The following is a 24389-nucleotide window of genomic DNA, read 5'->3' as shown; positions in this document are numbered from 1 at the left end:
CCTACTATTAACTATTCATTAGATAAGGAGGCCTACTTATTCAAAAAATGTGTGACTACAATCTAGCTATTCAGTTATGTGGAATAAACAATAGCCTATAAATAATTACTAGTATAGCTACGAAAAGTTACTGAAAAGGGTATTGCACAATTCAAGTGCGCTTTAATCTAAAGTAAATAATTGATATGCAAACCACAAATTGTAATACCTGTAATTCAAATGCAAAACTGTGCAATTTATCACCAGTACAGCTATGGAATAGTTGTTACTATTGAGACACTAGTAATAAACTAATTGAATGTAGTTGCCACTAGATTAATTACTAGTATGTAATGAATACCACTATGAAAATGAATAAAAACAAGTAGTACTATTAAGATAAAATATATGCTAGTTCATTTTAAGTTATAAATGTTGAATTGGCTTGCCATAACGCTAGTGCATGATTCCAGATCATTAATTCCAAATTCCTTTCTAGATGCTTGGCTTTGACTGGATGTGGAATTCAGGCTTTACTGTGTTGCACTTTTATCTCATGGCACCTGTGGTTGCCCGCTGCTTTTCACGCTCTGATTGTGAATTGCTTCTTCAATTAGAACAAATCAATTGTTTTTTTGGGACAGACAACTGTGCCAATAATAATGGTTGGGACATCGATCATTGAGGTCTTCTGGTACCTGTCTTCACCATTGTGTGAGCATGTGAAGGCGGTTGTGGTTTTGGTCATAATGGATTATTTTGGAATGTATTTCTCCTGCATGTAGTGTAAGTCTGGTTAATGATACTAAAAATATTTTGTCATTCATTACAAAATCAGTCACACCAATGTAATGCAATCCTTGAATCCTAAAGATTTGACCAAGTTGGCAGTAATGAGTCTTCTTTATCTCCTTTTTCTCATTGCCTTCTCTGCGTCCACATATTTCTGTGTATCTCCATGGTCAATATGTTGCACTTCTGTTCAGCAATTCCCTGCAATGCTTTCACCTCCAAAGAAAACAATGGGTGTTTTCACTGGCTCTGCCTCTAGAACTAAGCCCAGAGTAAGGTGAGTGGAGTGCAGGAAACAGCGCATAAGTGGATACATGTGTGCTCCAGACGTCCAGCCCCGGACGATATATTAAAAGGTACTAAGAATGAAAAAGAGAGTAATTTCTTTGTCTGCTGCATGCTGACACAGAATATACGGTCAATAGAAATAAAACTAAAATTATCATACAAATGACAAATAACATCAGGCTAATCTTCAACAGAAATAGAAAAATCGTATTGATCTCACTACTGATTTTCCAGTCCATTTTTGAATAATTTAAACATAGCCTACAGGTACAAATTGTTGATCTTGATCTTACTGTATGCAATGGAATTGATTGAAAAGTATAGTTAGAGGCAAGGATGCAACAAAATAAGACCTGAGGGTGACCAGATGTCATCATGAAATCAAAATTGACCCTATTTACTATAATACACACAAAAGAAATTTCACTCTGAAATGGCGTTCCTTCTCTGATGATGTCAGTTTCACAGCTTGGATTGAATACCCTTAAACCCCTGCCTTCTATTCAGTATTCCGTTTCACTTGGAAATACATCACAGCACTGAAGTAATGTCATTTGCAACTTCCGGTTCACAGGGACTTTAAGTATCAGTTGAGGGAAAACCATTATTCTGAATGGGACATTCTCCCTCAATGTCTATGGTGGTGATATCAACCAAAGCAGAACAATTTATTTAATTTTGATTAAAGAATAAATACATGCATTAGGTTATAATGCAACACAGAATGAAACATTTAGCAAAAACGTTTTCTGGGATTCAATACGTCAGCCCCTCATATTTTGTCTGTTCTGACAATAGCAACTACAAACCATAGTATATTTACTGCTGGGTCTGAAATGTATAAACCATACACATATTGTGTCACAATATGCAATCCAGCTGTTATATTCCTACCCTCCTCCCTCCTTCCCTCAGAAAGCTGCTCTAACCCATTCCTCAGAGTTCGTCTGCAGGGGGAAAGCATGTCGAAACCAGATGTTGGTCCAGCCCTTATGAAGTCTCTCACTGATACTGTGTTTTTATCACAGCCAGATGAATGCACACCCTCTTTCTTTGTCTATTTATGATATTTCCCTCATTATAATTGGGGAAATATCTTTTTTTCCTGCTGTATGCGTGCTTATATTCTTTCCAAACTGCTTTTCCTTTTCCCTCCTACTGTCTTTCTACAAAAAGAATAGACATTGACCTGTTGTGTTTTTTTATTTTCTGCTCAAATGGGGAATAATTGAAAACAAGCAGAGAGCTTTGAGTTCCTAAGAGTTGAAAGCTGGAACCTTGGTTAATGATTCTATTCAAATCCATGAAAATCTGGTATCTGTTGAGAATCCTCTGAAGTCCACATTGAAGGAGATACGGACTGTTGCAATCTGATATATGAAATCTGGCCTGCAAAAGGTTGAATGCTTAATATTTCAAAATGGCTTACCCAAAATACTGGATAGTTGTCGAACAAATGAATTGGATCAGGAACATTTTCTTTGAATACCTTTAATTTATTTTCATCTATAAACTTCCAATTAACTTACTAGTTAGAAGTTCAAGTCTTTAATGAATGCAATCGAGTTAAAATAGCAATACTTTCCATGATAGGCTAACAACGATGGAAGATGCACACCTTGTGACTAATATTTTTGGTGCATTGTAGATATCTACTTGAAAAATGCAGAGTTCATTTCAAAGTTTACATGTACTTTCACAATGTATCTTGTTGAATGTGTGTTTTTGTTTTTTGTTCAGTGACTAAAATACAACTTGTGATCACTCTTCCGTTTCTCTCATATGGGAAAGTTTTGCACTCTTGACTGTTGTGACATCATGTTGTTTAGAGACAGTTGTATCACATATCTCTCCCATCCAGACAATAGATGACTCACTGGAACTGCTGTAAAGTCCATCTTGGTGGAACTTGTGGGCTTATTTTTATTTCATGACAGATTTTTATGGACCCTCTGGACTTAATGTTTCCTTTCCTTTCTGCAAGTTTTTGTTGGGAAATGGTTCTGTGTGTAAATGGAAGCAGAGGGCTTCGTATGCACACCATTTACTACTTTTCCATTTTAATTTAAAGGTACAATATGTACAAATTTTGTATCAAAATATCCAAAAACCACTTGCACAGTGTTATATATTTTTTTCAATTATGTACTTACATTATCCTAAATGTTTACAAGAATTTGTAAATTCAGACAAATTCACAATTTTAAATAGTGCCCGTCCCTTGTCGCCTGTCAATGACGTAATATCGACGTTATCCCTGGTTTCTGCTTGTACTGCCATAGTAACCATGGCGACAGATGTGGACAACTGCGTAATGTTTAGTTGCACGCTGTTGTTGTTTCGTTCAAACATTATGAATCATGGCAAGCAGACTTTGGGACAAAAGGAGAACTAAAACGAGGATCAATATCAGTGTGGCGTTTTCGAGATGCCGAGAGCTTCACGGCAAACTTTGACTTGACAGAGACGTCACTCTTGCATGTACTTTATTAGACAGGTGAGCAAATGTACAAAAACAAATCAATGTTATATAGCTCAACATGATGAAATGTTAGAATATGATTAGTATGTTATTCTAATGTTGATTTAGCTTACTGCTAGTCTCATATAGCCAACAAACTAACATATAGAATAACATTATAACTTTCAACACACTGTTGATGGTGTAACGTTAGACCAAGTCTAACAGCGCTGCGTTACCTCACAATATTAATCTGTCAAATAAACTGACCTGTGTGAGTAGTAGTTCAGCACTTGCGGGTAGTTCGGTAGAATGAAATGTCCTCATTTCTTTATATCCGCGGGACTCGCGTGTGGTATTTGTCTCTCATTAGCAATCGCGCCCTGCTTCATACCACAAGTCATGTTAAAAAATATGAATGTTTTCACTCATCCATAAATATTATTAGATCCATCAGCATGACGGCAAGTTCCATGATTCCACTTATCACTGCGTCATCAACCTACGCCTTTGTTATTGTAAGAGGTTAGCGACCCCTAGCGGCAAAACAAAAACATATTGTAGCTTCAATTCTGGGCTTAATTTTTTAATTATGATGGAATTGTGTTAGTAAACTTAACATTGAGTCCAATATCAAGCTTCTATGTGTCATGGTTGGTTGCAGCAAAGAAAGAGTAGAAGCAGGATCTAAACACAGCAGTCACATTTATTAACAATACTTTGCTAAACAAAAAATAAACACGAGTAAAACTGCTGGAGAATAATAGCCAACTCAGCATAGATGAGAATGGACAAAGAATGACTAAAACTAATGGCTATAAATACACAGAAACCAAATAGCTAAACAATGAGCAGGTTAATCAAATCAATTAAACAATGAATTGCTATGACAACAAATAAAAACATGCTATATAAGAAACTATGAGCTGTGTCCCAATTTAGAGGCTGCATCCTTCGAAGGACTCTGACTTAAGAGGCTGCATCCTTCAAAGGCCAGAAAGGTTGGAACGAGCATTGTTAAATAGGACGATCTTGCCTACTGTGGATTGTTCTTGTCACCTAGCAACTGTGACATCTGCCATTGATGAGTGGCAGTAACTTTTGTATTGGACTTTTTTTTTTAAATTATATTAAACTGTCTGAAAACAAAACAGGGTTCACAAACTGTCAAAATATGTTTCTGTATATAATAAAGAGTATAAACTATATATAATCGCATCTTAGAAAGATATAAGTCAACATTTACACCACGTTAAAATATTTGAATACGGTTCAATACAGTTCATTTAGGATATGATTGATCATGTTTAATTTCGTTCTAGATATATTTCATGTAGTACTCTATATAGGCTATTTATACAAATAACAGCATCAGTTTTACGTCTGATCATGGGATGACTGATTGGCTTGTTCAGATAAACCCTTAGTTATTATTATATAAACATTTTCATTCATTTGTAATAGGCTATCTCTAATTTGTGAACTGTTGTGTTTTTTAGACTTTTCTTTATAAGATTTACATGTGAAAGGGTATGGTTTCTATGCCACTGTTTCACATTTTCTTTCTTGCTGAAAGAAGTTTGATTTTTAGTAACAGTAGGCTATATTTATGAGCTGGACTAAAAGCATGCTTGCTGTGAAAGGCTCTAGTGAGTAGATCATGTCTGGTGAGATTTTAACTCGTCAATTTTCTCAAAGAATCTAATTTGATGGAACGAAAGTAGGAGGTCTAATATAATTACAGTAATGGAAGGAGAATGGCATGCAGGTACTTCTTACGTATAGGCCAAAGAACTATGGGAATGAGGAGTAATAATGTAAGAGATGGCAGAGTAGTAGTGCAATAATGTGGTTCAAGTTTGATTGCACTTCCATGCCTCTGATGTAAAGGTGTATTTGAGTCTACCATGTCAGAATCTAATGATCCAGCAGACTTTCCTTTTTAAGCTGAAACTTGTGCATTCAGAGTCATTAAACTGACTGGCCTGCCTCTGCCTCAACAATAAGTGTCTTGTGCTTGGACGAAGCGGTCCTGAACTTACATCCAGCTTGGCATTGAGAGCAGTCTCTGTGATTGAAGAGCTTTTGTTATTGAGTTTATTTAGTCATGGCAGAGTTGGAGTAAAGTACTCTTACGGGTTCATGCCAACGTGAATCACAGAGGTCAGGGCCTGATGCTTTCATTTACTTTAATTCTAGTTGTTTTGGCCTTTAGTCCCCATTTTCAATGCAGAAGCCTCTCAGTCTCCCCTGTTCCAGATCATTTGCCTTCTCATGGCCTCAGTCCAACTTTCTGCCGAGGCCGTTTTGCATGACTAGCTCAAGATAACATTGTAAGATGTAAAAGTTGGTTGTCAAGCTGGTTATGAAAAAAAAAAAAAAACCTGGGAGACCAGCAATCTTAGGCTAGTTTCTTTTCCCAGTATAACTTTTTTCATTGTTTAATGTCTAAATTGCTCATTATGTTTTGGGAATTCCTAAACTGTAGGATTCAGCCTAGAGTGAATTCTAGTTATTGTTTTTCAAGTAATTGTATCTGTGAATTGTTCTTCTTCAGCACGTGGGTGTCTTTTGTGTAGATTCCCCTTCAGTTTGCCCTTCACTTCAGACTAATTAAAATATCTCATGGGGATGTGGAGAAGTAGGTCAGTGTGGGATGCTTATTCGGGCTGAAAAAGAAATATGATTTTCCTCCTAAGCGGAAAAATCCATCACATTCCTAAATCCCTCAGTCGTCCAGCAGATTCACACCTGGAAGTCTGAAACCATCTCCCCCTGCCTCTGTGCAGTTTAACTGAGCTTGAGTTATTGTTTTCCGACAATACTCCCATAGCATAAACACACACAGGCATAGACTCTCAAACTTTGTTACAAGGTGGTCTTATCTATGTGCCTCACACAGTAGCAAATATAACAGAGATGTTTTTTTTATGAACATTCTTTTTCCTTGTTTATATACAGATAAGCTTCATTCCTCACAAGGAGCTGTAAAAATCTGAAGGCCAGTATACTGTATATCAACCAGATTTTTGAAGGGATCCTCCTCAAAGTTTGTTGGGAAATTTATTTCATGATATGCCTCATATGTTTTGGCTTTTGACTTGGTTGAGCATCTCCATTTTGTATGCCCCACCTGTATACCTGTACTGTCCACCTCATGTTAATTACGATTTCATATCTCACAACAATTTCTTTAAAATAGTACTGTCAAATTTCACTATGATATACTATGCTGTGGTCAAGCTTGATGATGCAAATGGTGACCATATGTAAAGTTTGTGGTGACAGCTGTGATACTGGAATAACACAGATATGATCATTTAGATATAAAAGAGAGGATGAGTGAGATACAGCAGTGACAGACTTCAGGATTTCCTCTGGTTTTGTGAATATTTCCTCTCTGTGACGTATCTCTGGCTGAGACTATAGAGTGAAAAGAACCTTATAACCACTGGAATGGCTGCTGCCAGTAGAGGAAGAAAATCTGTAAACAAGTTTCCTATTGAACTTGAAATTAAGTAGCCTACATTCAGCCTATTGTAGACTTTGGTTGGCCTAATTGAAAAGCCACTTGTCTACAAGGCAAAGTGAAAATAACTCTTCAAGATGATGTTAAGTGCATGAATAAACTTGTTTCATTGAGATGGTCTTTGTTTATCATTTATTGAAGGTTCAAGCTGTTTTGCTAGCTATATCTATAGATGCATATACAAATCAACTCAGACCATCTAATTCATTATTTAAAGGCTTTCAATAAGGGCAGAAACACCTCAAATCACCTTCAGAATGTCTTGAAGTTTTTTTTATCTTGATAAAAAAAAAAATTATTTACAAAAAAAAACTTTAAGACATTATGAAGGTGATTGATGTGTATGGGGGTCGCATCTGATTGTTTGAGAGAGTTTAGAGGGAAAATGTAGGCTAGGCCTACTTGAGAAGGAAAAATGTGAAAGGTTGTAGGCCTATTGTTTTCAGTGAATTTATATATTTTTACCCTTTTTCATTCAATTGTGATTTTTTTCCATTGTTTTTTTTCAGCAGCAACTAATCGATCAAATCGATTTTATCGAAAATGAAAATAATCGACAACGAATTTAATTATCGATTAGTCGCGTCTGCGCGCTGTGACTGGGAAACTACCACCCAGTCACATCGCGTTACAGTAGTTAATACTGAATAACACATTTATATGGACAAAACGCATATGGAAAATAGCGGAGGACAAAGAGTGAGCTGCTGCGGGAAAGGTACATGATCCAAGTTGTCCGAAACATGAGAATGCTGTATGTTTATAAGCGCTTAAAAAAAAAAAAAGCAAGCGTTTACCGCGTCTTGGCCTGTCGTGCTTTGACAGATACGTGTGACGTTTAATAACAATAACATTACGATGTCGATTTAAATCGTACATTGGGTTTCATTTTGGGTTTCGTTGGTTGTATAACTATCGTATGTATATCTGTGATGATCCAGTGGCACAACTTTTGCCAATTGCGTGTCAGAGGTTCTGGGTTCTAATCAGGTTCTAATCCGCACTCGTATATATAGGCTACACACGCAAAATTACGCTTATGAATGTAATATAATTACTATGGTAAGACGAGTGAATGTGTTTCTCATAGCCTAACGTAAGGCAATACATATGCATATTCCATGGTATTGATGAATGAAGTCAAATAATTGATAGAAACTGTTGTGGTCCGTTTTCAGCTTTTTTCTCTTTTGTTTTTACAAAAACAAATAGAATCAACTCAGAGAAACAAAACAAAGGTGGATGACAGGTAAAAGTAGGGGCTCTGGGGTAAATTTGTCAGTTGAGGTCATTAGTTATGGTTCAACAAGTCCCCTTAATGTGGTTTTAATGGCTTATTAGTTTGCCAAGGCCATATGACTGGACTTTATGGTTGAAATATGCGCCTACACCGCTGTTGCTGCTCCCTTTTTCCAATATAATCCTAATTGAAAACATCTGATCCTGGGGTTGTTTAGTCCTGCTTTAGTGAGGAAAGTGCCTGTCAAAATACCGCCAACATTAATTTTTTGGAATGTGTATGTGTGGAAGGAGAGATTTGAATTCACTGGTTTATTTGGGTGGAGTCGACCAGCTCATGAGTAAAACCGCAGTTGTGGTCTGTCTGGAAGAGATTGCATTTCCATTTCATTTAAACTTTGCAGTCTGAGCACACACTCATTGTAAAGATTCCAATAGTTACAGAAAACCATAAGCTTTATTACATTTTATTCAATGCTTCTTTATGCACTGAAATAGAAATCCAAACTAACTTGATTTGCTTTTATATGTTTATATGGAAACCTTGCCAAAACTATAACCTAAAAACAAAATGAATTTTATTCTTATTTAAAAATGAATGTTGTTATTGAAAAATACTTACAGTATATCTTAAATTGCATACTTAAAAGAGTGATATAAAGTCAAGGACGTTTATGTGTTTTGTAGCAGGGTTCCCTGTCTGTCCCTTAAGGAAATATGGGGCAAAATGGTACAAAAACACTGAGCAAGAGTGAAAATCTTGTGTAAACAGGAAGGTAGCTAAGCGTGTCGGATAAGCTTCTGTATCAGGTATCTGTTACAGCTCTGGCTTGATAGTTTATGTTTCCCTCTCTTTATTTTATCATGCCTTATCTTATGTTTTTAAAAGGCTTGAATATCATCCCTGAATATGAGGAATGGCTGCCTGTTAGGGACGTAATGATGTCTTGAGATAGTGCTTGAGTGACATTAACAGATTTATTGGCTAAAATGAAGTATTTTTTTAGGCAAATATTAAATTCAATAGTATATTTGGGTCCATGGCACCCTCTTGTGGCTGAAATATGATGTCTGCTAGTCTGCATAGTCCTGATGTAAGGTAGATGATTAGCAGCTAGACATGGTGTACTTTTATGTTCTGTCATAAACAGAAAATATTATAATAGTGCCTAAATTAATTAGCTATATTATTGTTTCAGGTTTTTATTCTGACATTATCGTAAATTCCTTCAGCAGCAAACAGAAACTAGACATTAATTATCCATCTCAGCATGCCAAGAGGACATAACCAGTGTCACTGAATAGATGTAAATACAATTAATGTATTCATGTGAATGAATCTAAGGAATTTTAAAGCCATCATCAATTTATATGCATTACTGCTGAATTGTGCAGTACAAAATCGTGGTATTTAAGACTTTGGAACTGTTTTGGCGCCATCACGGGTGTTTTAGGGTCAGCATGTATTCCAGATTAATGCCATGTAAAGCAGTCTGGAACATTTGGATTGCTCTTGATGTCAAGGCTTTTGGGAAACATTTGACTATGGGCGAGCTGATTATGCCAACTGGCTCACCATATCAAACGTCCATCTCTTTGGTGGCCCAGATATGGGTCAATAGGAACATATGACCAAAGAAACTTTCCACCAGCAAAGAAAAATGATTCATTTAGATGAATTTCACTAATTTAACTTGTTGATTCAAATATGTTAAAAAAAAATATATTATTTGTGCAATATAAATGTCACTCTGTTTTCATGTTTTCAAAGGCAAAGATTTTTTCACCGAATTTTTTTAGAACAAAATTGGAAATAACAACAAAATGACTCATGGTTTGGTCATGGAGTCTTTGGTCAAGATCTTAAATTATTGCTGCATTTTTTGTTGTTGTTGTTGTCACATTAGCGACCATTTTAGTCACCACTTGGATCTCTGAAATGCATGTTTTATTATGGCATTAGCTGATTTATGGATCACATAAATATTTATTTTCTCTGTAGTTTTGGGCCTCCTAAAAATGTCTTTATGCCTCAAGAGAGATTGATGTCTTTTTTTTGGGGGGGGGGGGGGGGGGGGGGGGGAGAGTGATGCATAGTACCATCAGTGCAGCTAATCGGTCACTAAACAAGTAACATTGCTTTATTTTTTCAGAGTACTGTCACTCTGTACGCATCATAATTATGCTTATAATTATGATAAATAATCATGCATAATTCATTATAATAACAGACACACTATGTGTCAGGTCTAAGAGCTTTTCCCCTGTCACCTGTAAGACACTCTAAATCAATTAATCTGCTTTATCTATTTATAGGGTGTGTGTGGACCACGCCAAAAGTGTTGCCTTTTGAAGATTAGACAGAAGGAGTGTGAGAATAGTGTGGTTTAGCCAGGAGCTGTTCAGTTTAATATAACTTCAAATCGCCTTGTTCATTGAGCAGCATAACAGATGGAGTTTATTTTGCTCCACCTGAAGAAAGAGCATGCAAAAATCCTGCTGGAGCTGAAGCAGCCGTGCTGGAGGAGCACATGAGTATGCACACACACACACACACACACACACTTGCTCACGCCAACGCACCGACGTGTCACAGCTGGGGAGCAGAGGAAGTTCTTCACTTTCTGTCCAAAGTTTCTCTTCGGACTTCCTGAGACTGCACTTTACTTGTTTGGAGTCAAACTCATTTAGACAAAGAAAGACGAATGTATTTTTGGAGCTTAAAGGCATGTTGAAAACCAGCACTGCTTGTAGTGGAGCGAATGAAGACAATTTCAACATCATATTTTGAAGCATGGATATTCCAGAAGGACCCGCCCTTGGTTTTTGCAAGCATGTTTATTATAAATCCCTCCATGTTAGAGTGATCTAAGCTGCTGTTTGCGTTTCGTAAGGAAATGTGGGGCATTTGGAGACGTGCCTGACACTTCGGCTCAAGTCAGGCTTTTTGTTGGCGCCGATTCTGGGAGATGTGGGGAGAGAGGAGCTTTCTGAGGTACAGGGGGGAGTGGGCAGAGGGCAAAAGTCACCCTGAACCTCGAACCCTTGGTGCCCTGGGTCTTTCTTCTCTGTCCGAGCAGCGTGGACACTTCTTCCCCTGCCGCAGAGAGCAGCTGGATGCTGATGATGAATATGATGAGTGGGTTTACGCACCTCTTCATCGCAGAGGTAAGTAGAGGACGCTCATCTTTCATTGTGTTTGTCTGTTTGTGATAGTTCCGTAATTTAGCCTTTAAAATACAAGAGAACTAAACGTTCCCAGCAACGTGATTGTATTTACCTTGTGATAGTGAGGGATTTCCTTGTGAGGAGTCCAAGATTAACAGTTTGATTGAATTAGTCAAGCCATCTGATTTAATCTCAGTCCACAGTCAACACCAGCCTTTTAGTTAAAGTAAAACTGAAATAGCATTGGGATTACGGTCAACTTTACTGCAATAGCCTTCTAAGTTATTGTGCTTGAATTCAGTTTCGATTTGATAAATGTGGCTTCATCTGTAGATATGAATCTGCTTTCAGGTTATAGAGATGCTATAATCAAAATCACTAAATGCTGTCAAAATGCATCACACAAAGCATGTTTTGTGTGTTTTAGCAATTAGTCTAAGTATTAGCGGCAGATGACAGCATAGGACAATGACCTTTTATTTCTGTAGCAAACAATTGAGTCGAGGGGATTTAGCTATATTTAACTTTGTGTGTGTCAAAAGCCAGCGACGGCAGAACTGCTGACAGCTAAGTTAAAAACAATCAATGCTCTGCAGTGCTGCAGCTGAGGATGGAGAGAGAGAGAGAGAGAGAGAGAGAGAGAGAAAAGGAGGGGGTCTCCCTGACTGAGTCAGTCTCTCTCTCCCGCAATCTCTCCACCTCTCTGTCCTTTGTCCTGGAATAGTGTCAGTCCTGTGGAACGGCAGGAGTATGTTGGGATTGGATAACACTTTCCCAGGGCGCATGAGCTGGCTGGTTGCCACCGTGTGTGTCTGTATACGTGGGTGAAACCGAGGGAGGGGGTTACAGATAGTGTCTATGAACCTGTGTGAGTGTTTGTGCTCTGGAGGGACGGGGGGCTGTGTGAGGACAGTGCGCTCCAAAACTCTTGACACACTTCCCAGAAAATACCAACATACAGTGGGAGAGGCAGGAGACCATGTTCTGTCTGAGAGGTAAGTGGCAGACCTTCAAAACTGGAGGAAAGAAAGACAAAGAACTGCTAGGAGGCACAAGTTATTGCAGTTTCAGAGTGTAACAGTTCCCTGATGGAAGACAAAAGGGGGGGGGGGGGGGGGGATTGAGCTCAGCTGTTAGTTAAACGTCCTGCACAGTTTCAAAGCGCTCCTCTCTCCTCCGGTTCCTTTGTTTTCTTGCTAGGAAGTCCGGCTCGCAGGCTGCCGGGGGAAAGAGTGGGAATCTGTCAGAAAAGTTATAGTGACCATACCAGAGTTTTGAGGTGATGAGAGAAGTTGTTTATAAGGAAGGAGGAAACTTTTATCTGATCTGTCTTTCATATGAGCTCTACTGAGCAGTGATTGTATGGCACATTTTTCTTTAGAAATGCAAGTTTGAGCTGCAAGTGTTGCAGCTTTGTCATTCTTTGTGGTTTTGGCTCTGTGCTGGTATTTTGTGATCCTCATTTGATCTTTACATAATGTATACAATGCTTGGTGTTTGGTTGAAAGGAATTTCTCAGTTATAAATGGAAATGAAGTCATCATTTGCTCACCCTCGTTGTTCCAAACAAACCCATATGACTTTGATCAGCGGAACACGGAAATGTTTAAGAAATGTGCTGGTCTCTCTTTTACGTGTAGTTATAATGAATGAGTACATTTTCAAGCTTTAAAAGTATCATAAAAGTTATTTTATTATGCTTTTTATCAGTTTGGAGCTTGATAGCCCCAGTTCTCCTCTACATTTATTATGTGGAAAATAGTGGCAATGACATTCTTCAAAAATTCATCTTTTGTATTAATCTGAAGAAAGAAAGTTATAGAGGTTTGGGACAACATGAGTAAATGAGGACAGACTATTTACTTTGGGTGAACTATTTATTTAAGTTTTTTTGTTGAATTATCACTCTTGAATTTAGTAGCTTTTTGTTTTGTGATGTGTGTGTTTGTTTTGGATGCATGATCAGGTGGCTTCACCCTCTTTCTTTTTCCCTTTTCTTTTTACTTGTCTGTTGTTTTGTGACTTTTTGTTATCCAGTGTATTCTTCATATCAAGCATAAATAATCTGCCCAGCATGGTGACCAGATTTTCTTTGCCAGTGGTCTCCTCTTTCATTCGCCAGTGACCTGAAGGTCATGTTTTGAATGGTCGCATTGGTATTTTGGCTTTATGTCTTGGCTGATTAGTGCCAGTGCTTTTCAAAGTGACCTTTTTTCAATACTTTTTCTGACCTTTGGTAGTATTTTGATAGCAGGATCAAATGAAAATAGCCTAAAATTGGACATTCATTTTACAATTCTCAAGCTATGCTGAGAAGGCTTGTTGTCTCAAGTGTTGTATCTCACTGTCTGTAAGGTTTTAAGTCAAACATTCAGATATATATATATATATTTTTTTTTTAAACAGTGATTTGGTATCTTGGTTTCAAACTACAGTATTTTTTTTATTAATTTTTTTAACCCACTTAAATTAAATTCTATCCCAAAACTATGTTTTAAGTGAAGGCATTTTTTCATGCTCTCACATTTAACATATTTTTATTTTATTTTATGGAAACATTAGATATTTTATTGCTTGTAATCTTTTTGCTGTTCCACTGAATTTAGTTTTTCATAATTGTCTTATGGTTTAAATTTAGCTGAAAAGTCTAAATAATAATGGAAGGTTTGGCACAACCCCTATACTGCTATTGGGGCATGTTGTCACAAAACTCAATGTGTGTTAATTAACTTTATTTTTTAAAATTGTGGACTTGAGTAAAAAGGTGTGACAATATAGCCTCAGTCTCCCTAAAATTCATTACCTTACTTTCAATCATTTATGTTGGCTTATTTGGTTCAATTATGTGTTTTCTTTCAGTATTTTCTTCAACTGATGGATTGAAATAGATATGTAATTGATAATATCTACTAAACTGGCCTAAAGCATACTTCATTGTTCAGTGTTGTTTACAAAAATCTGTCATTTGCAGCAGCAGCATGAATTTGGATGCATTCATCCTGTAGCTGAGGGCTTTTTTTGCAGGTTGAGACAGGCTTCTGCTTTAAAGTCAAGCTCCAAAACAAGTGCATTCATATCACACCAGCAGCGCTCCTTCTCTTTCCATAAAAACCCTTGTGGATTTTCCTTTTTAAGCTAATTGTATACCAACACACTGCACACTTGCATCCAAGTACGTCTGCTCTCGTAAAGTAAAGCTGCTTTATGGACTGACTACTGTTGTCAGAGGTGTAATCGCCGGGTGCAAATGCATGCGGTGACCCACAACCCACAGGCTTCTCTAAAAGTGTCACATGTTGGAGAAATGGTTTCGCAGCTCCCTAATGAACAGCTAAAAGAGCATTCTGTTAGTCAGCTGCTCCTCAGGTCTTGAATAAAATCAACGTCCTTCTGTAACTTAAATGAGAAGTGGAGACGACTCGTGGGAGGCAGGGATGGGTATTTTGTGGAGTGTAATTTACTTTAAGAGCCTGAAAGCGCTCTTCTGTGTAAGATTTTTTTTTAATAAATTAAGCTTCCTTGACCTAGATAAATGTACCCGCCTCCCTCTCTCTCCATTTTACTCTTTTCCAGAAGAGCCAAAGCAGCTGATTGGATGTAATCCAATTATTGTCTCGCTCATTTTGCGATCCTACCCAAAGGACCAATCATCCCATCCTATCTGTTCAAGTAGGAGGATTTTACGTTGTTCTTGCTTGCTTTGGATTGAAGCTGCAGAAGTCTTATGAGAATCTCAGCTGTCAGGATGATGATTTTTCCAAATCTCAAAGTCATTATCCAGGCTTAATTGTTAAAACACCTGGATTCGAGTCTCATGCGAGCATGAATGTCTCATTATATACTTTTTCCCGTTTCACACAAGGCTTTCACAGTTCCTGTGACAGTTATGAATCGTGAACATTAGCCAGGGTTGGCTTTGAGCCTGAAGAATGATGGCCATTCCACATATGTCAGCCCCTCATGAGGGTCTCAGTCACTAGGCGTGTGTGGATCCGACCCTCCCTTTCACATTAGTGGAATTCTGAGTCTGATCCCTGTAACATCGTGTTTGGCCTGCACATATTTTGAGGGTGGAGATAAGCAAAGAAAAGCCATTCTTCATTTCATAAACACCATACCGGACGATTCTAAGATGGAACCGTTCAAGGGAGTTAATGATTTTAATGTTGAATCAAAGTCTAGGATGTTTTGGCATTCTTTAAGATTCTGTGGAAAGAATGAGGGACATTCAAAACATTAAGAGATTGACAGATGGGAGTATTTGGAAATGTAGTCCAAAAGCACCCCTTAAAGCTGTAAATGGGTTCCTCCTCTAGGATGCTTCTTTGTAGGAGTGTGTGATACACAGCATCTGACCTCCACAGATGTCTTTTGAAATCAAGTTATTTATTCGTTGGAAGAATGCTGTGCACTACTGTGTAGTAGTTACTACATTGAATGTTCACATCAAATATTTCACATATGCATGTTGCAGTCTAGCTGGGAACACTGGTGGTCTGAATACTGGAATTGAGAGAATGCCATTAACAGCTCTAAGTTGGTAATCCAATAACTATAGAGGGAATTTTTGCACATGGATGTATAGCTGGCTATATATAAACAAATGGTATCTGAAATATGTGCATATGTGTGCGTTCTCCTTTTGGTTTTAATGACATAAGCATATAAGCTGACATAAAACCGATTTGAGATTAGGGATGTACCAATCTTTAAATTCTGGCCAATGAGATAAGTCAATAATCTTTTCATGTCATGGTCGATATTGAATTTTTACAGTTTTTTTCTTCTAAATAAATAAATAAATAAATAAAACATGAAAAACTAAAAACCAATAATTTTAAATGCTACATGAATTAAAAAAAAAAAGAAAAAAGAAAAAGATATTCATTTTGAGATGTCCCAGGGCTGTCCCAGACAAAAGATGACCAATTGTGGCAATTTCTGTGGTCGTGTCAGAACTTTAGCATGATCATCTCACAGTGTGGTCCTGTATACGCAGGTGCTGTGCATATGCTTTTATTCACTTGTAGTATACAGGATATTAAATGATGACCAACTTCCCACACAACAGCTCTGTCTGATTAAAGTCACGTCCACTGAGTCATGACAAAGGACAGAAATTATCCAAATGGACACAACAATGGAGCCGTGCACACTGAGTTGTGCATACTGACTGTTCCAGCAGGTGCCTTTGGCCGAATAACATGGGCTCCATAGCAACCATTGTTGAAACCCTCCAACCTTGTGGTTTTTGCACCCAAACAAGCAGGGGTTCGGGCAGTGCCGACTTGCAGCTTGTGGGGGCGCACAAATCTCTATTCAGAGCCACTGGTTTGTATGATTCCTTGGAGGAACTAATCTCAGGGGACGTTTACACATCGTTTTCAATCAGGAATGGAAAACTTTTAATGCGTTTTGGCCATTCATTTACATGACAATGGCGTTTTAGGGACCTGAAAACACGAACTTTTGGAAAAGGTCCAAAACATGTTTCTACGGTAGCCCTAAATGGACAAACTACTACAGAGCATGTTTCGGCACTATATTGTTCTTCGTGCAAAGAAGCTAGCTAAAGTCAGCGAATAAAACACTGACACAATGATGAACAAGTAACAATAATTTTCGCAATGATGTAATGTTTTACTGAATAATTAAGTAAACTTAATTTCTTAATTTATCTTTGTAAAGAAACCTTATTGCTTAACTGGCTACTCTCTGCTGTCTCAGACGACAACATATTTTCCTGTCGGCCACCGTAACTTCTGTTGGTTGCAATTCGCAACCTCACCACTAGATGCCGCAAAAATGTACATACTGTACCTTTAAGTCAACTGATCACTTTTTACTGTGTTGCTAAATTAGTTTAGCTGCCTCGTTCTCGCTCTTATTCATTATGTACACAAAAATTTATAAACCTGCCGTTTCATATTTCTTCTGTTACAAAAAGTGCTAGATTTCTGAAACTTTAGTATCTCTAAGCTTAACAAATTTGCACTGCATCTTCACAAATGCTTAACTGCATAACTGTTCATTCAATTAAGTGGATCCAGATGCTTTGCAGACCAGTGAGCAATGACCACACAAACACATACTTTACTTCTTGTGACAAACAATGTTTCTGGCAAACAAACTTAGAAAAGTGCACGTCACAGCGTAAACTTCATTGAAATGTGCGTGTTACTCATATAGGTTAACACAGAGCCCAGGACGGACATTCATCCAACATTTGGTGCCAGGCATGTTAAACGATAAGCCTACATTTATGTGGATGTGATAGTGTTTCTGTGAAAAGCTCTCTTTGGGCCAGCGTGGTGGTTGTACTGTATGTAAGTTTAAGCTCTTGGCATGACAGATTCTGGTTGCTGGAATTCTCATCTGCTCCAGTTCTCGCCTTTGGCAGTCATCCAAAGAATTGAGCTCAAGGGTTTGGATTAGCCTAGACCACGGATGGAGTTTAATCAGATCTCATCACGATAATATGCATGATTATATTATATACAGCTTGTCCATTCAAAGTGCTGAAATACAATATAGGAGTGTTTTGTTGATCTATTTGGGTGACGGATCATTTTCCAGCCCCAGATTTTTCACCCATCCTGGGGCTCAACAAATTATCTGGATTTAGACAGTTGCATTTGCTAGAGATAACCAAGTACAATACCCTTTCTGTCTGACTATCTGTTGGTACTGTATTTCACTCCCTCTCTAATTCTCCTGTTTTCTACTCAAACAGCGGTGCAAGTGACTTGACTCCAGGTGGTTTTAAGAAGATAGGAAAGACTGGTGCTGATCATTTATTAGCTATTTTAATTATTTTGAGCTATTTATTTATTAATCTGAAACTTTGATTTCTTACATTTATATGCTGAAAATTAAAGTTGTTTTGGAATACAACTTACCCCTAATTAATTTAAAGGTACACTATGTAACTTATCTAACACGATGTAAACTATGGCCCTCTAGTTGTTAAAAAAACAAAACTGCATGCATTTTTTGCAGAACAACATTGTTTTGGTTGTGCTTCGGCTGTGCCATGACTGCAGATGAATATTAGCCTTCACAATAGATGATGCTTTACAATGAACTCTGTTAGAGAGATACATATGGCAATTTATCTGGTCAATTAAATACCTTACTCCCCTGTTGAGTAATAAAAACGCCATCTCCAATGCACTTTTACGCATTTCAAATCCCTCAGTTCTCACCATCTCTGAAAAGCCATACCAGTGTTGATTCTCATTTTATTTCGAGCTCTGTGACTGCTGTGTTCTATTTTTTCCAGCAGACTTTACTTTGTTTAGTGTTTTTCAAAACTGGTGATTCCACAGAGGTTTGAGATTTAATGTGCTCCATGTCAATCTTTTTCGCTCGTTGTGACAATGAACCTATTTTCTCTATTTATGGATATGACGAGTTACGTATGTACGCAGTTTCTTAATTATAAACACTTAGGCTTACCATAGTGAATCGGTAAGACAAAAACACATTTGGAAGAAGGACTGATGATGTATTTACTCATTATTTAAATTGAATTAATTCTGAACACAAAACTTACATAGTGAACCTATAAATTACATGACATAAAGTACAAATGTTGGGGTGGCTTGTAACACAAAATTGCTGTTATTTGAGATTACGTTTTTTTTTTAGTTTTTTTTTTTTATATATATATATTATTTTTTATTAAATAAAGAATTATATTAGTACTTTTTTTTATGCCAACCCCCATTAACCTCTTCCCTCAACAAAATGTAAATATTTTATTTCAAAAAGGTAACCAAAATCTTTGAACCAAAACCACAAATCAGTTAGTATAATTATCAAGCAAATGCATAAAACATAGACAGCATATGTGCTTTGTAGTTACAGTTGAAGTCAATGGGAAATGTAGTGTTTACAACCCTCCTTATCTGCTCAACCGTGGCACACACAGCATTATTCAATTTGTTGATGAAATTTCCACTGAAACAGGAAGACAGGGCGGGACATATCGAACAGCTCCTCCCCTTTTAAAAAAAAACAGCCAGTAGCGTTTTGTTTATATCACATCTCGGTCAGAGCTGTTGAGCTCAGTAAAGCCGCAGTTTCCTACTCATTTCTAACCGTTTCTCCTCCTAATCTCCTCGATATCGCTTTAAAATCTAGCATTCGTTGCAGAATTCAAATGGATACGTTTTCTGGTATGCGCCGACTCGTGCATATGATGCGCGATATGGTGCTATCATGTCTCCTGACCGGCAGACTGTGTGCACTCTACACAATACTAACACAAAACCAGACTTCATTCGCCTCAATGGAAAGCATATTTACACTGTCTGAATCATTCCCTATCCCCTATATAGTGCACTATATGCCATTCACCATGTAGAAAATCGTAAATATGTGAACAAGACATGATTTTGGCCGCAGTTTCAGCATCTCTTTATAATGTAGGGTGCGGGACGCTTTAGATTCTAGAGAGCTTTTGATTGGACAGAAAATCTGATGAGAATTGCTGAGTGATGTCATCAAAATCAACTATCCATATTGGCGGAAGTGAAAGACTGCACGTTTTGAATGCTTATATCTTATAAATGTGAAATTTGTCATAGTTTTAGAGCACACTAGCTTACAGATAACATTAAGGCTAACATATTCATACTAAAAGCCAAAAAACTTCATGGGGACTTTAAAGTGAATGTTTTGAGTTGTACCACCTTCTCCCAGGTGGCCATATGTAGCGCAAAGCCTGCCTTCAGCAGCACTTGATGTGAAGGGATAATCCTGGTTTACAGATTAGTCAAGGCAAGCTAACTTGAGAAGTGAAGTATTCCCTCAGTCTAATGCTTTAGGTAGTTAGTGAGAGGACAACAAAATACTAGACGTGTTTTCTCCTATTCTTGTGACGAACCTTTGATTCTTTTATTTATGGAGAACTCAGATTTACTCTTACAGATGTTTTCCAACTCTGGCATGATTAGTGACTTTTGGAGACTTAATATTTGTAGAGGTTTCTCCGGACACCTAGTTGTCTGAAAAGGATGGATGTGGGAACCTGTGGTTGAATGTCCCAATCTGGACTTAAGTTGAGATACTTGTCAAGCAAAGGATGATTGCATACGTAGACTGTCTCTCCACCGAACCAGCTGGGAAATGCTGGAATAGGACCTACTATGAGGACGAAGATGAACTTCTTCCTCTATATACTCGCAAACTGAACCTCCAGCCCAAGACGGAGGGCAGCCTTCGCCGCAGACTCCTCACCTCCAAAATTCACCAGCAGCAGGACGCCCTATGGGCGCCTAAACCCTGGGCAGGACCACCGGCTCGAAAGAGCGCCACACTGCAGGGCCAGCCCAACTACACCTTCATCCCGCCGCGCAACGACTTGAGAGGTAGCACTTCAAATCTAGTTTGCTTTTGTTCATCAGAGGAGCTTTTGTTTTGCAACTTAAATGCAAAAGCTGGTGCTCAATGATTAATTCTCTCACTTTATAATTTCTGTTGGCATAACAAAGAATGGCTGATGGTTTTCACAGGTGTTAAAACTTAAGAGCTAGACCCTTGAAACTCCGATGGGTTTTGACAGGTTTTTGGTGGTGAATAGTTGAAGCGCAGTGATTAAAGTATAGTTTAATGTGTTGGCCAGTTTGAAGATTGGTGTCTGAAGTCTGGTATGAGGCATGCCATGACAAGACTAGTGCTGGGATACACAATAGCAGCAAGTGTTACTGAACTAAAGAAAGGTTTGTAGATAATCTGCTGAGGAGAATACAGGAATGTTCAAAGAGAAGTTCTTCAATTTAAGTTGTCTTTTAGCTGTCTTGAGTTTAAAGGGATATTTCCCTTTAAACTGCAAATTGGTCATCATTTACTCACCCTCATGTCATTACAAACCTGTATGACTTCTTATTTCAGAGGAATACAAACGGAAAGATGGTGGAGAATATACTGACACTTGTTTTCCATATGACTGCAATGTCAAAAGCACCAGAAAAGTCAAAATGATCTGACTCAAAAGAATGATTCTTTCATGAATCAGTGATATTTTAGTATGATTTATATAATGTATTTATTTTGAATTAGCTTTTCTTTATAGATTTTTGATATACATTTAAAAAATTCATCAAGTTTTAGTAATTTTGATATGTGCTTTTGTACGTTTTATTAGTTTTGTTGTTGTTGTTTATAGTAATTTTAGTGCCTCAGCTTTAACTTAATTTATTAGCTGCCATGCCAACAATTCCAGTTTTCCAATATTTAAATGTTATTTCAGCATTCAGTATTAACAAAATTAAATTTGAATAGTTTTAGTTAACAATAACAACACTGAATCAGGCATCTCATGAAGTTTTTCAGTGATTAACAACATAATTGAATGTCTGTTTTTCACACAAAGTTTTCATTTAACTTGGAACATAGTTCACAAGTTATATATACCACTTTTATTATGCTTTTGTGTCCTTTTGAAGATTGAAAGCTCTTGCCATCATTCATTGTAATTGCATTAAAAAGATATTTGGAAGTTTTGACATGAGCGAGTAAACGATGATAGAATTTACAGATGAACAATTTACTTAAAATTTGGGATTCTTTGATACATTTGCAATCTGCATTTACCCTGTACAGAAATACATCTTACTGTAATTACAAACTAAATACACACTGTACTTCTGCAGCCGTAACATGTTATCAGTGGGCCAACTCGCTCAGATTAAACCCAGTTACTAAAAGACTTATCCAGAACTAAATATGTGTACATATTGCATGTAATATTAATCCAGAAGCTTGTTTAGAGCAGAGTTTTGGTTTGGGCCTTACATTGAGAGAAGAGTGTGTAATGTGGACTAAGCCTCAGGTTCTTGGCAGCCAACATAGCTGATTTCTTTGGACTGTGTTAAAATATCATCCAATCCACCAGGCAAGCTGCTCCTTACATCAGATGTGGAGACAGATGTCTCTGAAAAACCAAATGAGACCTACAGTCCACTCCAATCAAAATTCAGTTCTTGATGCTCTTTGAATAATTCTCAAATCATGCTGGAGACCATGATCAGGTATTACACAAACTTGTGAAGTTCACAAAGTTCAGGCACTACTGTTATTAAAGCAAAAATATGATTGTAAATACTGACTATATTTATTATCAAATCAAATGTCCTTGTATTGTAATGATGGTTTGTACTTGTGTTGAGGCATCCATTTGTTTTAAAATGCTTTGTTGGATTCAGCTTCTCTTCAGACACGTACTACTAGTCTAGCACGCACTTATTTAGCGAGGTGGCCTACAGTCCATACGGTGTGGTAAACACTTCTAATGCGGTCTAATTAAGGTAATTACTTTCAAATAGGCTTTGTGCTACACACAGCTGCTCAGGGAAGCACGTACATGACTCGCACACACAATCACGCACACCTCTTTCTCCATGAATGTCAATACAACAGTACAGTGAACTTTACTTCCTAGTGTTATGTTTTTGTCATCATCGTGTTCCCAAGAGCCCCTCCCTTCCCTCCTCTATTCTCCATTGTTAGTCCATTAAAGGCTGAGATACTATGTTGTGCCACAAGATGGCACCATTCTTTTACATTGCTTCTTCTACTATTCAGTGTCATTATTTATTTTCAATTTGAATGTTAATTATTTTTTCCTGAAGTAATCAGAAAGGATTAGGACCTCAGTTCACCCAAAAATAAAAATGGTCACCCTCGCCCTCATGTTGTGACGAACATGTATGATTTTTTTTAGTGATTTTTTTTACTGTGGAACACAAATCGAGAATTTCTGCAGATTGCTGTCTTCCATACAATGAAAGTGAATAGAAACTTAGGCTTTCAAGCTAAAAAAAATTAAACAAAATAATTAATTTACACTACCGTTCAAAAGTTGGTGGTCAGTAAGATAAAAAAATAAAAAAACTTCTCAGAAGATTTTATTCATTATTCCAGTCTTCAGTATCACATGACCCTATGATGATTGAATAGGGTTATAGTGTAAAGGGATATAATATACAGTTTGTACATTATAAAAACCATTACATCTTTGGGAAGTCCCCATAAAACATGGAAAACTGTGTGTGTGTGTGGTTTTGCTTGATTTTTATTTCATCATAAACCAATCAATCAAATCAAATAGATTTAAATCAGCCAATCAGTCACTGTGATTGGCTGTAGCTTATGGCAGTCTCTGATTTGCGGCTCTGTCTAGACAAACCAGTGATGATTAGTCAAGCCAAATAGTTTGTTTGAAGCCTAATTGAGAAGTGTGTCACTGAGGAATTTATCAGAAATGTATCATTTCTATAAAATGACTTCAAATGCAAAACATCTAAGATCAAACCGTTGATAAGTCTGGGATGTTTGGGAATAAGTCCAAGTTGTCTCTCATGTCTGCACATGCAGTGTCCACAAATTTAGATTTTGACTTGCCAATTTGGCTCATAAAAAATGGCCACTACAAAAGGACAGATTTATGTCATAAATACAGCTATTCATAAAAAATAATAATAATAACATGAATCACCATGAGTATAGCAGAGAATGGTTTCTTTATGCCAGGAAGTAAAAATACCATCCCAAATGGGCTCAGTAGTCTCTGCTGATGTGCTATAGGGTATCACATTTCTCATTGTGCTGGAGCTGGCCCAGTTTTCTGACACAGATATTGGCACACTTTGTAGCCGATGCTGGGGCAGTCATGTTACAGATCAATATGCCACATATGTCTGAGCAGACAGAGTGAGCAGAGTGGCTAACTGCTGTATTATTTATCAGGCCAGTGTCTGGGTCTGACTTTTATAATATTTTAATGCTCCTCACTTAGAAATCTGAATGTCTGTTCTTCTTCGCTGTTCTCTAAAGGAGAGAAATACTGTATTGTTCACCACAACAATTTGGGTGATCCATAGAAAGAAAGATCATTGTCAGTCTAAACACATGTAGATTCTATTCATG

General features: G+C 37.4%; 1 protein-coding gene across 3 annotated transcripts in view; it reads left to right on the top strand.

Annotated features, from left to right (window-relative positions):
- Positions 1–24389, top strand: part of nhsl1a (NHS-like 1a) — a 51214-nt gene that overhangs the window by 612 nt on the left and 26213 nt on the right. Inside the window, exon 1 of one of the 3 annotated variants that reach the window (XM_082142713.1) lies at positions 10556–11456. The exons of 1 other annotated variant lie outside the window; for it this stretch is intronic. In XM_082142713.1, coding sequence (XP_081998839.1) covers positions 11258–11456 — 199 coding nt within the window. In that variant the 5' untranslated portion in view covers positions 10556–11257. Of the gene's footprint in view, positions 1–10555; positions 11457–12000; positions 12452–24389 lie in introns of those variants that run through there. One more of the 3 variants, XM_082142715.1, reaches the window with a different exon arrangement.

The sequence above is a fragment of the Leuciscus leuciscus genome (genome assembly GCF_965113295.1).
Source record: "Leuciscus leuciscus genome assembly, chromosome: 17".
NCBI classification, from domain to species: domain Eukaryota; kingdom Metazoa; phylum Chordata; class Actinopteri; order Cypriniformes; family Leuciscidae; genus Leuciscus; species Leuciscus leuciscus.
This window is presented reverse-complemented; position numbering and strand designations above follow the sequence as displayed.